Genomic DNA, 18,027 nt, shown 5'->3' on the forward strand with positions numbered 1-18,027 from the left:
ACCTGGCCTTACAGGTCAGAAATATTATTTTGAACTTCAGCAATGTTGGAGCTTGTCAGTTTTTTGTGTTAGCAAATCTTCTTCAGTATTTACTTATTTTCAGCTTGTATTTGCACAAAATAAAATATGTTGTTTTGTAATGCGAACTTATGATTGCAATTGGATTTGTCTTGATTCACAAAATTTTGCTCGTCAAAGATAATCCCTATTCCATCATGATATAAACTGAGATTAGTGCTTACACAATGCAAATTTATGAGTTCAAGTTTGATCTTTGCTAACTTTTGTGCTACTCCACAATCAACAGCTTTAAACAATTGTCCCCAAGACAGGCATTCATACCCCATCACGAGACATTAATTTCACCAGGTCATCTTTAGAGAGGCATTAGGTCACTGAAAATCGGTAGTTCTTAGGTGTTTTGATCCAACTACTAAAACTTTGTGCTAACTTGATAGTGCCCCTCGCCCCCCCTCCCATCCTCCCCCCCCCTCCCCCCCTCAACTTACCTTTTTTAATGAGTTGGTGAGCCAGTGCACTGCTGATATCTTCAAGACTCTGGGTCAAGACACCCTGTCCTCATTCCCTCACAACCTCAACACCTTCTCTCCCATCTGCTTCACATGGTCCTCTAGAACCCAGCATGCCACCTCCCTGGATGTTGATGGTTCCAGAGATACCTCTAGTCCAACATTAAAACACACCAACCACCTGAATTTGACAGTTTCCATCCTTTCCTCACCAAAATATCCCTCCCATACAAAAAAATGGTTCAAATGGCTCTGAGCACTATGGGACTTAACATCTGAGGTCATCAGTCCCCTAGAACTTACAACTACTTGAACCTAAGTAACCTAAGGACATGCCCAAGGCAGGATTCGAACCTGCGACCGTAGCGGTCGCACGGTTCCAGACTGAAGCGCCTAGAACTGCTTGGCCACACCGGCCGGCCCTCCCATACAGCATGGCCACCCAGGCATTGCATATCTGCAGTGACAAGAACTCCCTTGCCGAATATGCTGAAGGTGTGACAAATGCCTTCACAGACAAGCACCATTCTCCAGTCCTAATCTGCAAACACACCTCCCGTGCCATATCCCCACACCTCCCCAATCCTCCCATCACCCCCAAGGCTCAGCTAAAAAGTAGTGGCCCCTTCGTCATCCAGTACAACCCCGGACTGGAACAACTCAACCACATTCTTCACTAGGGCAATGATTACCTATCATCAGACCCTGAAATGAGGGAGACCCTGCCCAAGATCCTTCCCAAACTTCATGAAGTGGTGTTCCATCACCCACCCAGCCTCCACAACATCCTAGACCATCCCTCTGCCACTCCCAATTCCAGCCCCTTGCCACAGAGATCATACTGATGCGGAAGGCCCAGGTACAAGACCTGCCAAATCCACCCACCCAGTACTTCCTATTCCAGTCCTGTCACAGGTTTATCCTACCCATTAGGGGCCAGGCCATTTGTGAAATCAGCCATGTCATTTACCGGCTCTGCTGCAATCATTGCACAGCTTTTTATATTGGTGTGACTATCAACCAGCCACTGCCAAACTGCGGCCAAGATTAAAGTAGACCATTCTGTGGTGAAACATGCAGCTGAACATAACACACTTGATTTCAATGACTTCTTCACTCTGGATCTTTCCTTCCACCACCAATTTTTGTGAACTGCACAGATGGGAGCTATCTTTACAACACATTCTCTGCTCCTGAAATTACCTTTGCCTCATCCTACAATAACCTACTGTCCCCACACCCTCCACCAGTTTTTGCCCCCTGTCCTATAACCTCCTGCCAGTTGATGTTCCCTCGCCCTCATTGTGCTTGCTCTCTGCCAATGCACTCAGCAGTTTTTTCCCCTGTCTGCTTCTCTCACATTCCGCTACCCCCTCCCTGTCCCCACAACCTTCCAGTGCTGTGAAAACATTGTTGTGCCACCATCTATAGTACTCCCTGCATGCTCCACCAGAGAGCACTCTTCTCCTTCCCCACCCATACTCTACTATCCATCCCCCTTCCCTGCCCCACCACAGATTGCTGCTTTAGTTCAATGCAACAGTTGCAGTCCAGCAAAAGCGGTCATGTGAGTGTGAGGTGTGCTTCCTTGTTTGAGTGTGCATATGTGTGTGTGTGTGTGTGTGTGTGTGTGTGTGTGTGTGTGTGTGTGTTTTCCTTTCTTTTATGAAGAGGCTTTGACCAAAAAGTTTGTGTGTAATAATCCTTTTGTTGTGCCTCCCTGCAGCTTAATATGTAATGTGTATGGTGAGTAGCAGTCTATCTTTTTCATAGTGGCTGAAGTAAAGTAACATCTATTTATAAAAATGGAAATTAGAAAATTGCCTTAAGTCATAGACCCATCACCTTCCTTTCCATGTTATCAAAAATGTTTGAGAAGACAGTGAACAACATAATATTGAACTTCCTAAGAATAACCTACTAACATCTACTCAGTTTGATTTCCTTAAAGGCTTCTCTACTGATAAAGTGATATAAGATATCCTGGATTCAGTTTTGTTACAAAACATTATGTGAGAGGATTCAGACCAAATTTGGAAGGGGAAATAAAAATTGCTTATAGCTACCAGAAACAGAGATCAATGTGCACACATTGGATGAGACTCCATGTGCGAAGTTCTTGATTATCCATCATCATCATCATCATCATTTAAGACTGATTATGCCTTTCAGCATTCAGTCTGGAGCATAGCCCCTCTTATAAAATTGTTCCATGATCCCCTATTCAGTGCTAACATTGGTGCCTCTTCTGATGTTAAACCTATTACTTCAAAATCATTCTTAACCGAATCCAGGTACCTTCTCCTTGGTCTGCCCTGACTCCTCCTACCCTCCCTCTACTGCTGAACCCATGAGTCTCTTGGGTAACCTTGCTTCTCCCATGTGTGTAACATGACCCCACCATCTAAGCCTGTTCGCCCTGACTGCTACGTCTATAGAGTTCATTTCCAGTTTTTCTTTGATTTCCTCATTGTGGACACCCTCCTACCATTGTTCCCATCTACTAGTACCTGCAATCATCCTAGCTACTTTCATATCTGTAACCTCAACCTTATTGATAAGGTAACCTGAATCCACCCAGCTTTCGCTCCCATACAACAAAATTGGTCGAAAGATTGAATGGTGCACAGATAACTTAGTCTTGGTACTGACTTCCTTCTTGCAGAAGAGAGTAGATCGTAGCTGAGCGCTCACTGCATTAGCTTTGCTACACCTCGCTTCCAGTTCTTTCACTATGTTGCCATCCCATGAGAATATGCACCCTAAGTACTTGAAACCGTCCACCTGTTCTAACTTTGTTCCTCCTATTTGGCACTCAATCCGTTTATATTTCTTTCCCACTGACATTACTTTCGTTTTGTGGATGCTAATCTTCATACCATAGTCCTTACATTTCTGATCTAGCTCTGAAATATTACTTTGCAAACTTTCAAACGAATCTGCCATCACAACTAAGTCATCCGCATATGCAAGACTGCTTATTTTGTGTTCACATATCTTAGTCTCACCCAGCCAGTCTATTGTTTTCAACATATGATCCATAAATAATATGAACAACAGTGGAGACAGGTTGCAGCCTTGTCTTACCCTTGGAACTACTCTGAACCATGAACTCAATTTACCGTCAACTCTAACTGCTGCCTGACTATCCATGTAAAGACCTTTAATTGCTTGCAAAAGTTTGCCTCCTATTCCATAATCTCGTAGAACAGACAATAACTTCCTCCTAGGAATCCGGTCATATGCCTTTTCTAGATCTATAAAGCATAGATACAATTTCCTGTTCCACTCATAACACTTCTCCATTATTTGCCGTAAACTAAAGATCTGGTCCTGACAACCTCTAAGAGGCATAAACCCACACTGATTTTCATCCAATTGGTCCTCAACTAATACTCACACTTTCCTTTCAACAATACCTGAGAAGATTTTACCCACAACGCTGATTAAAGAGATACCTCTGTAGTTGTTACAATCTTTTCTGTTTCCATGTTTAAAGATTGGTGTTATTACTGCTTTTGTCCAGTCTGATGGAACCTGTCCTGACTCCCAGGCCAATTCAGTTATCCTGTGTAGCCATTTAAGACCTGACATTCCACTGTATTTGATGAGTTCCAACTTAATTTCATCCACCCCAGCTGCTTTATTGCACTGCAATCTATTGACCATTTTCTCCACTTCCTCAAATGTGATCCTATTTCCATCATCATTCCTATCCCATTCTACCTCGAAATCTAAAACATTACTGATCGTATTTTCACCTACATTGAGAAACTCTTCAAAATATTCCCTCCATCTGCCCAAGGCATCCACAGGATTCACCAGCAGTTTTCCTGACCTGTCCAAAATACTTGTCATTTCATTCTTACCTCCCTTTCGAAGAGTGCTAATTACACTCCAGAATGGTTTTCCAGCAGCTTGACCCATGGTCTCCAACCTGTTTCCAAAGTCTTCCCAAGATTTCTTCTTGGATGCTGCAATTATCTGTTTGGCTTTGTTTCTTTCTTCAACATAACTTTCTCTGTCAACCTGAGTTCTAGTATGTAGCCATTTTTGATACGCCTTCTTTTTCCTTTTACAGGCTGCCTTGACTGTGTCATTCCACCAAGCTGTTTGCTTCATCCTACTTTTACACGCTACTGTTCCAAGACATTCTTTAGCCACTTCTAGTACTGTGTCCCTGTACCTTGTCCATTCCTTTTCCAATGACTGTAATTGACTGCATTCAACTAACTGGTACCTTTCTGAAATCGCTGTTATGTACTTGTGCCTGATTTCCTTATCCTGAAGTTTCTCCACTCTTATCCTCCTACATATGGACCTGACCTCCTGCACTTTCGGCCTCACAATCCCAATTTCACTGCAGATTAAATAATGATCAGTGTCATCAAAGAATCCCCTGAATACACGTGTGTCCCTCACAGCCTTCCTGAATTCCTGATCTGTTACTATATAGTCAATGACAGATCTGGTTCCCCTGCCTTCCCAAGTGTACCGGTGAATGTTTTTATGTTTAAAAAAAGAGTTTGTAATTACTAAGCCCATACTGGCACAGAAATCCAAGAGTTGTTTCCCGTTCCTGTTGGCCTCCATATCCTCTCCAAATTTACCCATAACCTTTTCATACCCTTCTGTTCGATTTCCAATCCTGGCATTAAAATCACCCATGAGCAGAACACTGTCCTTGTCCTTTACTCTAACAACTACATCACTGAGTGCCTCATAAAAACTATCCATCTTATCTTGATCTGTCCCTTCACAATGCGAATATATTGACACAATCCTAATTTTCTTGCTAGACACTGTCAAATCTACCCACATCAGTCGTTCGTTTACATACCTTACTGCAACTATGCTGGGTTCCATTTCTTTCCTGATGTAAAGCCCTACACCCCATTGTGCTATTCCTGCTTTGACTCCTGACAGGTAGACCTTGTATTCTCCCACTTCCTCTTCTTTCTCACCCCTTACCCGAACGTCACTAACAGCTAAAACGTCCAGCCCCATCTTGCTTGCAGCCTCTGCCAGCTCTACCTTCTTCCCAGACTAGCCCCCATTGATATTAATAGCTCCCCATCTCATTACCATTTGTTTGCCAAGTCGTATCTTAGGAGTCCCTGGTTTGTCAGTTAGAGGTGGGACTCCGTTACCTCCAAAGGTCTGAGGCATTTTGCTCTGATTGTTGCCAGCATCATATTTAAAGTACCAGGGAAGCAGGTTGCTAGCCTTACTTGCCCCGAGTCCCATTGGGTTTTACCTGTAACGGCTGAGGGACTAACCGGTGGATTTGGTAGTCTTTGCCGTATGAGCGCAAAGGTGACCAGGACTCAGAATATGTCAGAGATGCTCAGCCTTATTCCAAAGTAACTGGTATCCCGACTGTCGGGACCACTTACTTGGCCACTCATATGTTGCCCGTGGTTCATGAACTAGGACATGACTACAGGAACCCACACCATGAACCACTTGATTATCCATGTAAATAACAAATTAAAGTGGCAGCAGCACATGGATAAGTTACCTTAGAAGATCAGTTCTGCTTGATTTGTTCTTAGAAATCTTCACATAGGATAAACTTCTGGGGCAATGGAGCTATGGTTAAAAATTATTTAATGTACAGAAATATGTGGTTAGAATATTGTATAAAGTTCTTAACAGAACATCTTTTAGAAACTTCATCAGTGATCTAGTGATTCTGGTAGTAGCAAATGATGACAATAGTGAATTTATGGTGAACTATGCAGTTCACAACCACAGTAGAAGAAGTATAAATAATTTTGCTGCCTATCAAGCCATGAGAATGATGTTTTCTGTTCTACTGCAACATTCCACCAATGTGGATAGATTTGACAGTGTCTAGCAAGAAAATTAGGATTGTGTCAGTATATTCGCATTGTGAAGGGACAGATCAAGATATGATGGATAGTTTTTATGAGGCACTCAGTGATGTAGTTGTTAGACCACTCCCTGTACAAGTTATCAGGATCCTTTGACTCAGGGACATAAATTCCGCAAAACCTTTAATGTTTATATTAGGCACGCTGCTACTCAGTAAATGTGAAAAAGAAATTAGTGTAGTTGTAAGTGACGACAAGAATGCCATCATGTTTACACATCATGTTTTGTTGATAAACCTTTCACTCTACTGCCTTCAGATGCAAATCTTGAAGTGTATGGTTTTTTGTAACTTAGTTACACTGAAGTATGTATAGACTATTCCAGTCCCATACTGCTACCAACTATGGTAACTGAATCCATACACTGCATTGGAGGCACTGAGCACTTACTGATCGTGCAGTCTTACTTGGTCTCTGAGCGGAGGAAGCAGAATATTGTTATCAGATTGTACCATATTGCCTGCTGAGACATGCCCTGTCTCCTTCTCTCAGAACACCCAGCTTATAGCTTATAAAAGAAAGAAACATGTAATGGATTATTGCATTGCAGGTGTGTCACAAAAGTTGACAGTGAGTCACTAGAAGGACCAGGTACATCCTCTTTGCTCAGTTCTGTAAATAATATTTACAATCACTACTCACAATGCCATACATGAATCGATGCTATATTCACAATGGTTACTTACTATTATAATGCACAGTTCTGTTATGTAGCTAAGGTTGGCAACAAGCAAAAACTCCAGAACAGCATGAAGCCAGCTGACTTCCAACGATCACAGAGGGGTCAAGTAAAAGTGTGCAATGTACAATGTTGACATTATTACATATTATTGGTCTGAACTACTCAGTATATGTAAAATGCCATACATAAAACAAAGCAGAACAGTTGTGCCAATACAATTCTAGCAGTACAGGTGCTACTGCCACACTTTCATTCTTATGTCAGTTTGTTAGTTCTGTCTACTGTAAGTCATTTCTGCAATTAATCATAATGATGTGGAACAAATCATTTTAATTTCACAGTACACATTCATACTTAAATGTGGCTATATGTTGATCATCTGCAAATTCTCTCTCTCTCTCTCTCTCTCTCTCTCTCTCTCTCTCTCTCTCTCTCTCTCTCTTCTTCCCCTGAATGTCTGCTTTTGTGAGTTCATAATGCGTATCCATCACCTTTCACACATTACAAAATTATAAAGTCTTCTACCAAAAAGAGGGATTTGTCAAGGAGAAACGTTTTCAGTTTGTTTTCAGATTTAACTTTGGTATTTATCAGACTTTTTATACATTGGGTAAGTGATCAAAGATTTTGGTGGCACATTTATTCCAGTGGTTTTCAAATTATGCAACCGACAAATAGAGTACTGACTGTAACTGTTCTTTAAATACTCTCTATTTGTCCCTTGCATCCCCAGTTTAATATGTCACAGTAATGAGTATGTCAATAACATGAAAACAAGTGTGGGCAGAATAAACACAATTGATCTAAACTTGTTATAGGAGTGGCACATGCAATTGTATTGTGTCTGCAACAGTATTGAGCATGGTTAAGCCTGTCTCCTATTCCTTAGCATTTAATTCATAATGTTTCACATATGGTGTAACACACACACCTCATATTGATTCTCTTAATTTGTAACTGCCATCTGTTGTAGACCACAGATATAGCTAAAAAGTTCCCAAACTGTTCAGTATCCAGATTTCAGACAAGTGAGTGTCTAGTGTTGTAACTGAAAAGAAGAGGTATCCCAAGGAGGTTGAAGATTATTCTGTGCAGGAAGTCAGGAATAACTTCAGTATATCAACTGCCATGTTACTGCCAACAATAATTTTCTGTCATCAATTACACACTTTGCTGGAAAGTCTCCATTTTGTGCCCTATCATAGCTGACACTTCCAGGCTGAGATTACACACATTGCTGGAAAGTCTCCATTTGTGTCCTATCATAGCTGACACTTCGAGGCTGAGAATGATGAACACTGGTGAGTGCAAAGCCTATGGTTTACTGTATCACTGTATACAGACAACAGTTCCTTCACTCTTAAGAGTGCATATTGTTGAGTACTTTGCTAACATTGGATCCAGTACTTCATCTCAGTGTAAAATTATTTCTGTGAATATATCTCAGTGAGCTTTTGAATTGTGTTTCACGTGAATAATTGTTATAAATAATGTATTTCTATGCCTAGAGGCTCAGATTCAAGTGTTATGGCTTACAGCCTGCTTGCTTTTTGATAATGGCTTGAAGGTGAATGTTGGTAGCAAAAATTTTAAAATGTGTAGACAACCACTATCTGGTGTGATAAATTTCAGGTAATCCTTCTCTCTCTCTCTCTCTCTCTCTCTCTCTCTCTCTACCTATCTATCTGTCTCTGTGACACCCACCTCCCTATCCACCACTGACATGACTGACATGCACCAGTTCAGGGCACAAGTCTGTTACAAAATAATGCTGTCACTTTTATCATGTGGTTAAAAGTAAGTAACTCTCATGGTAGCTGGGCTTCAACATAGTAGCTGTCACATCTGCTGTGGCAGAAAAATGCCAACCTTACCTTTTATTTATGATAGTTAGTACCATTAGGTATTCAGTATAATGAAAGAGATATATTGAAGGAAAATATGTGGTGATCAATGAGGAAAAAGATCCATCCATTCAGCACATATGTTGGTTTGTTATTATAAATTACAGAGATTATTTGTACTTCATGGGAGCTAAATGCTGGTAACTTTTTTCCATTTGTGTACATCATTTCCATGTGATGCCTTTGATCAGCTCATAATGTAATACTTTTGCTGCATTTACTCTTGTGCTTTATGAATACTTTTGTAAAGAACATTTGCATAAAATTGTAATACATCTTTATTCTTTAGACTGTACTACCAAAGTTTTGGGAAGAATTGCATTTGGAGGATCATGCTTTGTGGTCTGCATATTACCACAGTATCGAGTGTGAAACGAACTTACCTTCTAAAATAGTGAAGAAAATTTCACCTTTCCAGCGACTCCTTGTTGTGCAAGCTCTGCGCCCAGACAGATTACTTTCAGCAATGTCTCTATTTACATTACAAGTCTTAGGTGAGTACTAACTGTCAAGAATATTTAGGAGCAGGAAAAATGTTGTTTTATTTTATATCCAAATTTGTTGTTATTTTTTGCCATACACAGTCTTATTTTTTGCCAGATTTGTTGCCATTTTTGCAAATTAGTTAATACCTTTGCCCAATTTGTTATTATTTATTTGCCAAATTCTGTGTGCTTTTTTTTCAAATTCGGTGTATTTTTACCAAGTTTGAGGTCTTTTATGCCACATTTCCTATAATTTTCTGCCAAATTTGGTACTGTTTTTGCCAAATATAGTGTAACTTTTTGCCAAATTCAGTGATTAAATTGCCAAATTTGAATTTCTCAATATTTGGTATTATTTTTTGCCAAATTCGGCATTATTTTTTACCAAATATTGTGTTTATTTCTGTCAAATTGTGTGGTTTTTTTGCCAAATTTGATGTATTTTTTGTCAAATTTCATGTCATTTTGCCACATACCTTATTAGTTTTCTGCCAAAGTTGGTGTTCTATTTACTAAATACAGGGTAACATTTTTTATGCCAAACTCGGTGACTTTTGTTTGCCAATTTCCATGTTTTTCTAAAAATATTCTGTTATTTTTTGTAAAATTCAGTGCTACTTTTTGCCAAGTTTGGTGTAATTTTATTTGCCTAACTCAGAGTTACTTTTTTGCTTAATTTCACTCTTACTTTTTTGCCAACTTAGTGCTTTTTTCTAAATTTACTGGTATTTTTTGTCTAATTCAACATTATTTACTACCAAATTCAGTGTTATTTAGTTTTGCAAATTCAGTGTTGTCAATTTTGCCAAAAACAGTTTTTTTTGTCAAGTTTGATGTTGTTTGTGCCAAATTCAGTGGTTTGTTTTGCATAATACCGTGCTATTTTTGCTCGTTGTGGTGCTATTTTATTTTCATTGTCGCATCAAAATCTGTTATGTGGGAAATCAGCAGCCAGTATAAGATTATACACAAATGTCAACCTTGAGAAAATTAAAAGTGAATGTACAGTTTTACTTTTCAGTTACTGTTGGTTACAAATATGAGAAATTTTCTGTCTCCAAATTTATAACATTTTTATATGACAAAATTAAAAATTTCACCATATCTCAACAAAATTGCCAAATTCCTGTTATTTCGCCAAAAACTGCTATTTGTGCATCATTTTTTGTGTAATCTATTCTGTGAAATTTTCCTGTCCGTAAGGCTATTACATTGTTGCATTAAATGTATTGCTAAATATTTTTGTCTTTAGCTCAAAAGAAGAATTGTGAACAGTCATTTGTTCATCTCATGATGTGTATTTACTAACCATTATGATTTTATTATGTAATTTAATTGTTAGTAACATTAGCTAATGAGACACAGTTGATTCCTAATAATGAAATGATTTTTACTGTGAATGAGCAGCTATGCTTTCTGAGAAAAACTTATGATCAAAGTTACAAACTTTTATATAATGGACTAAATGATTCCCTTGGATTTGTGTGTTGGACCAGTGTACAAGATATACTATTTGAGCTACCCCAAAAGCAATTCCCAACTATATAGTTTATACAAAATATGTATGTATGTATTCTTTTTTTTTGTGAATCCATGTCAGTAATGTTGGATAAAAGTCACCCAAATTGTCTAAATCAGTCTGTATTTGTAGCCACATATAACCCCAGGAATTTAATAGAGCCCATTTGTGCTGAGTCTTCAGTTTGTGACCTACTTTAATTTCATGATATTCTGACTATTTTGTCTTGAACTGTACCATATGGATTTGCAAGATGTCAGGATCAAGCAATTTCCTAGGAATCTAATTATTAACTGCTTCACAATTTTCAATCAATATAGATGTATTATCTGAAAACAAAACTGACAGATGGGAAATATATTTACTTAGAACAAAAATCAGATACATACTAAAATGGAATGTTGAGAATCACCTGGCATTATTGTTGTCCATTTAGAACAATTATATTTATTGCACTTGTTCCTGTATATATAATTACTCTTTGTCTTCTGTATATAGCTGTGATGTAAGCCACAGTAAAAAACTGTCCTAAGCCCATGCCTTTATGTTTCTTCTTTGCTGGAAACAAAAGTGATATTTTAAAACAATCTTATATTTTGAAATAAATTTTTATGCCCTGATAGTAGCCACTTTCTGTATGCTTTCCACAACACAGTAAGGAGAGAGGTAGAGCAACAGGATCTTTTTTGATACTTCTTATTAATAAAGAGAAAGTTAATTGCTTGAAAAGATAATCTGCTACATTTACTTGTTATTCCAGATCAATTGTAGAGAGTATTGCGCTATTTGACCTAGATTTACAGTGTTGTCCTGTTCCTACATAATTATGTGGAAACCAAAACTCCCCGTGATCACAGATATTTGTTTTATTCTATGGCCTGTTTCAGTCACTATGGCTCTAAAAAATAATTTGCCTATTTATGAGTAAGACTGTTACGATAAGTTAACAAAATTATTAGTAGTAGCATTGATTCAAACATCTGAGAAGCATCTAATAAACAACAAACCTTTCTCCTTGAAATTAATAAAAGAGGCAAATAAAATTTATAGCCATGATTGGCAGTTGCATGTAGTATAAAAATGTGATAAAATTGTAATAAACAGTCATGACCCATAATGTAGGCCCATCGTTAGCACACTATGCTTACAGCAACAATAGAAACAGTGGAGCGGCCTCAGCTGCTAGATGATGCTGACCATTAGCACTGTTTACAAAGGTTTCTTACAAGACTCAAAATAGGATGAGTTAAAAATGTAACTAAAAAAAAAAGAGTTAGAGCTTAAACATCCACTCACAGTAAAATGTTAGATAAATTGTAATACCTTGCTCCCAAATAGACCTCTGCAATGCATGATATGTAGGACATAATGAAGTTGATTGAAAGCAGCATTTTGAAACACAAAAAAGCCCCAGGCACAATGGGCTCACAAAAATAGAGCCAAGAAAGCATGGTTGACACAGGGCCAGGGCCAAAAAACTAATGGATGGAGGTAGAATATCAGGACATTTAAGAACCACAACAGCCTGTCATACAAGAAATATAGGTATTCAGTGTAAATTCCTCTTGTTCATTCAGCAGTTTTGTGGGGTCATGTTTCTTATTCCTGTAGATCTCAATTTCTTCCAAAAGGTTCAATAGATGACCCTTCAGCACAATTTCTTTTTTTTGTTGTTATTGTAGTATACGTGTGTACAGTCATACGTTATTCAAATGCATTTATGTTCTGCAGACATGTATGTTCCCTAAATCTAATAGTAAGTTTTCTGTCTGTCTGTCTGTTTGATATAAAATTTCTTACTGTCATCAGAATGAGTTTGATGATGCCCAAATTGAGAAATTTATTATGTTTGATACCTGTCTTGTGTCTAAGCCACAGTGTCAGAGTATTATTTATTTCAAAGCTGCATATGATGGTTGTGTTCTTCAGTTGCTTCTCTAGCTGATGAGAAAGTTGCTCATAATATGTCACATGGACAAAATTTTTGTTACTGTTAATTGCTTTCTGTTTGCTTGTGTATTTGTGTTCTTCTTTATCTTATTATGTGGTCTCATGACAGAGCTCACTGTGTATCCATTCCCATGGCTGTTTGTTTTGATATATTTAGTTACTTATATATAAGGCTCTTTTTGTATTGTACTGGATGACAGGCTTTGGCATGAATAATGTTATTGGCACATGTAGGTTTTGTATGAAAGCTGAACATAATGTCTATTTTCATGATCATCAGGTCTAAATAGTTAATAGAGTTATTTTTATCTGTTTCAATGTTAAAGTTGTTAATTTATCATAGTGCTCTTCTCATAAATATGAACACACTGTTTTAAATGAACCTGATGATAGTTGTAATGAACAAAACTGATCATTGAATAAAACAAATATTTGCAGTCACAGAAAATGAGAAGGACAAGGTAGAGGCAAGGGATAGAGAAGAGAAAGGGGATTTGGGTGGCAAAGGCGTGGAGAGGGAAGGACAGGAGGGGAAAGGAATAGAAATATGATGAATTCACAACATTGGTACAGACAGGAGAAATGATAAGTTGTTCATAATAAAAAGGGAGACAGTAGACAAGACATAATATACTAGTATTATCCATTCTTTATTACAGTTACATATGTTTCTCTCTCTCAGATCTATTGCTGTTCAGCTGTTTCTTTCCTTACTTACATGAATCACCTCTTGCTCACTAATTTAGTGGGCATGTACATATTTTTTACATTGCTCTAAGTACTGGCTTCATTAACTGCTCATCCAATATTTTTCTTTCCAGATAGCTAATAGCCATCAGTTTACTAGTATTTCCTTTAAATATTTCACAACACTATTGCTCCACCCAGCTTCCATATGTCATTTTAGAATATTTTTGCCTGATTTTACTGCACAAAAGCAGTCTACAAATGTCATATTTCTTGCACCTGACTGACTCATAGACCCTATGTGAACTTTTCTTTCCCATTACTGTCATTGGGATTAATTATCATTTTTAATATCTTCAGAGTACCATGTCCCTGAAGTAGTTTTTCACACTCTTGCTTTTAGTTATCTCATATAGATGTTTGTTTCCCATCTTTGTCTCCAGTAGTTACCTTCCTATTTTATTTTCAGTTCTTTCTCTATTGATTATCCCATTGCTACTCACCATATAGTGAAGATGCTGAGTTGCAGATAGGCACAACAAAAAGGCTGCCAGAAAGTGATCTTTCAACCTACAAGGCCTTCGTCCGAAATAGACAACGCACACACACACACACACACACACACACACACACACACACACACACAATGCAAACCAACTCACACACATGTGACCACAGTCTCTGGCCAGGCAGCGAGCAGTGGCGCATGATCGGAGAAGCAACTGGATGGCAGAGGAAAGGAGGAGGCTGGAGTGGGGAAAGGGAGGGATACCAGGGTAGTGGTGGGGTACGATACAGTGCAGCTTGTGGGAGCTTACAGGGATGAAGTGGAGAGACAGTAGCGCAGTTAGATGCAGTTGGGAGGTTAGACAGAGGGCAGAATGGGGGGCAGGGGTTAGCAGAAAAGGAGAGAATGAAAAAGACTGTGGGTGCATTAGTGGAATAGAGGACTGTGCAGTGCTGGAATGAGAGCAGGGAAAAGGCTACATGGGTCCGGACAATGAATAATGAAGGTTGAGAACAGGAAGATTATGGCAATGTAGATTGTATTGTTGGGCAGCATGCTCAGCAATAGTATGGCCCAGCTGTTTCTTGGCCACAGTTTGTCAGTGATCTTTCATGCAGACAGACAGCTTGTTGTTTGTCATGCCCATGTCGAATTCAACACAGTGGTGGCAGCTTAGCTTGTAGATCACATCACTGGTAGCCCTGACTTTGATGGGACAGGACTTTCATCTAGGTCTATTTAAGAGCCATGAGCCAAGGGGTTGGGAGCAGGGGTTGTGTAGAGATGGACGAGGATATTGTTTTGTTTCAGTGTGTTGCGGAATACCACTGTGAGAGGGGTGGGAAAGATAGTGGATAGGTTATTTCTCATTTGAGGGTGTAGGAGAATGCTCCTCTGTGGCCGGATGGTGTGACTCTGGGAGGTGGCAGGTGACTGGAGAGATAAGGCATGGGAGATCTGATTTTGTACAAGATTGGGAGGGTAATTACAGTCTGTGAAGGTGTGAGTGAGATCATTGGTATATTTTGAGAGGGACCACTTGCCACTACAGATGTAACAGCCAGGGTTGGTGAGGCGGAATTTGAGGGCTTTCTTAGTGTGGAATGGGTGGCAGCTGTCGAAGTATAAGTATTGCTGGTGGTTGTTAGGTTTGATATCGATGGAAGTACTGTTGTAGCCCTCTCTGAGGTGGAGGTCAACATCAAGTAAGGTAGCTTGTTGGGTTGAGTAAGAGCAGGTGAAGTGAATGGGGGAGAAAGTGTTGAGGTTCTGGAGGAATGTGGATAAGGTGTCCTCACCCTTTATCCAGATTATGAAGATGTCATCAATGAACCATTTGAGATTATGAGTTTTAGGAAGGCTTCCTCTAGGTGGCCATGAATAGGTTGGCATAGGATGGCACCATTTGGGTGCCTATAGCCATACCTCAGATTTGTTTGTAGTTAATGCCTTCAAAGTAGAAGTAATTGTGGGTGAGGATATAAATGTTCATGGTGACTAGGAAGGATGTTTTAGGTTTGGAATCCAATGGGCATTGGGAAAGGTAGTGTCAGTAACAGTAAGGCCACAGGCATTAGGGATGTTAGTGTAAAGGAGATGGCATCAGTGGTAACGGGCAGGGCACCAAGTGGTGAAGGAACAGGAACTGTGAAGGAACAGGAACTGTGGAGAGTCGGTGGAGGAAATTGTTGGTATCTTTTACGTAGGAGAGTAGGTTAGCTACCCTCAGCAGCCAGAGACTGTGGTCGTGTGTGTGTGTGTGTGTGTGTGTGTGTGTTAGTTACCTGTTTCCGATGAAGGTCTTGTTTGCCAAAAGCCCACTTTCTGACAGTCTTTTTGTTGTGCCTGTCTGAAACTCAGCATCTCTTTCCCATGGTAAGTAACAAGTATTATCTTCATAATATTGTTACATTGAATCCTGGATTTTCCATTGTTTGATTATCCCACTGCACATTCACCCAAGTTTGTTTATATTCTCCTTCCAGTCATATAATTATTTCCACTTCCTAACCTAATATTTGATCTTTGCTTCATTTACTTTTTCATTTTAATAAACTGTCCATAGTTTAAATTAGTTTCTTGCTTTTCCATGGATCACAGTGGCAACAACTTGTCATGGTGTGGAACACATCAGGAAGCTAACACATAAAATTGTTCTGCAAAAAAATCTTAAGTGTAACTGAACCACATACATGCTATCTTCTCAGTAATTCACTGGTGTAGTAGAAGCAGTTGTCAAGTAGAAATGATTAAATGATTTCAGAGTATTTCCAAAGCTTTCATTCTTTACAAGCACCTATAATTCACAAGGGGGGGTTAAATCTTTTTGTAACTGCATACTTTGCTCCTTTTTTGTGCAAAAGTAATGTTCAGTTATGGATCTTGGATATTATCATCATTCCTGGTGTTATATTTATGGATGCTACTATTATTTGTGAACTGCATTTGAATTGTCGCATCAAACTTCACAGGAGAGCAAATGTGTGTGAGTCACATTTTATGGAAACAGCAGTTTGACAGGTACACTTTATTCCTTTCTTTGCTACTAGTTTTGGAGTTACAGTCCCATTCTGAAATTCTTGTGGGTAAAAATAAGTCACATCAAGTGAGCTTCAGCATAAAGATTGAAAGCATTATACTGCCATTAAATGGATCCCTGTGAGGCATAAAATGAAGTTTGATTACAGGTACCTGTGTAATCTGCTAAGCAATTAGCTATATTTTATCATAGAAGTAAAACAGGTATGACACACTTGAAAGAAAAATTACAATAAACAATACAATCTAAATAAAATATATAATAAACATACTGTATGGTGTTCAGAGCAGAACGTCATTTCATGGCTATATATTTGATGTAAAAATCATAGAATGCATCTTACATCCAAGCTTAATATAAAATATGGAGGTGATAGTATGGAAAACTGAGTGCTTTGCACAGTAGGAGATGTAACGTTTGGTCATATAATGCACCGTCAATTAGACTTTTATGTATGTGAAACATTGAAATATGTACTGAGAATTGACCAGAAAAGATTGGAATCTTATTTGAAACAGATAGTAGAGGAGAAACAAGCAGGATTCCACTGATCTGATATGTGCATTGAAAGAAGTTGCATCATAATGTTGAGAAGACAACAAAACAATGGCAATATTGTTTATTGAAATTAACAAAGCCTACAATAATATAAACAGAGAAAAGTTGTAGGAGAAAATGCAGAAGTCTGGAATACCAAAGAGGGTTGCAAGTCTTACAAAAGTTGCACTGGAAGGCTCAAAAGGCATATTGAAAGTGGGTGGAGAACATTCTGTGGCTTTCGACATAAAATCAGGAGTGGGGCAAGGAGGTGGAATATCACTGAGGGAGAAGTTCGGGTTGGTTACACCAAACAACACCCATTTAGCAGTAGTTCGTTTATTCACCTAAACACATGCAAGGCTCACAAAGAACTGAACATGGCGGAACAGCCTAAAGACAATGCTCAGAGTCCAAAGATGATGCTCAGAGTCCAAAGACGAACAGATATCGATGCTGGTGTCTACCTCATCGGTGCCACATCACCATTCTTGTTGAATGTAATAATACAGGAAGCACTGGATGCAACAAGTGAAGCAGAGGAGGGAAATAGCATAGGAAAAGAAAATACTGGCCTTTGGGGGTGATGGAGCATTAATCGCTGAAAATCTAGATGACCTGAAAATACTCACTAAAAGGCTGTTTCAAAAACTAAGGAAGTTGGATTAGATGTAAATGATGAGAAAACATCATTTGTGAGGGTAGAAAGAAATTATAAGATAAATAGATGGGAAACCATAGAGATTGATGATGATGTGTCTGAAGAAACAAGAGAGTTTAGATATCTGG

The 18,027-nt window shown here is 38.8% G+C and overlaps 1 protein-coding gene across 1 annotated transcript in view; it reads left to right on the plus strand.

The window, feature by feature from the left end:
• Positions 1 to 18,027, plus strand: part of LOC126236667 (cytoplasmic dynein 2 heavy chain 1) — an 873,274-nt gene that overhangs the window by 763,487 nt on the left and 91,760 nt on the right. Inside the window, exon 63 of the mRNA XM_049946146.1 lies at positions 9,303 to 9,507. Within this exon, the coding sequence (XP_049802103.1) occupies positions 9,303 to 9,507 (205 nt within the window). The remainder of the gene's footprint in view (positions 1 to 9,302; positions 9,508 to 18,027) is intronic.

Source organism: Schistocerca nitens, chromosome 2 (assembly GCF_023898315.1).
Source record: "Schistocerca nitens isolate TAMUIC-IGC-003100 chromosome 2, iqSchNite1.1, whole genome shotgun sequence".
Classification (NCBI taxonomy): domain Eukaryota; kingdom Metazoa; phylum Arthropoda; class Insecta; order Orthoptera; family Acrididae; genus Schistocerca; species Schistocerca nitens.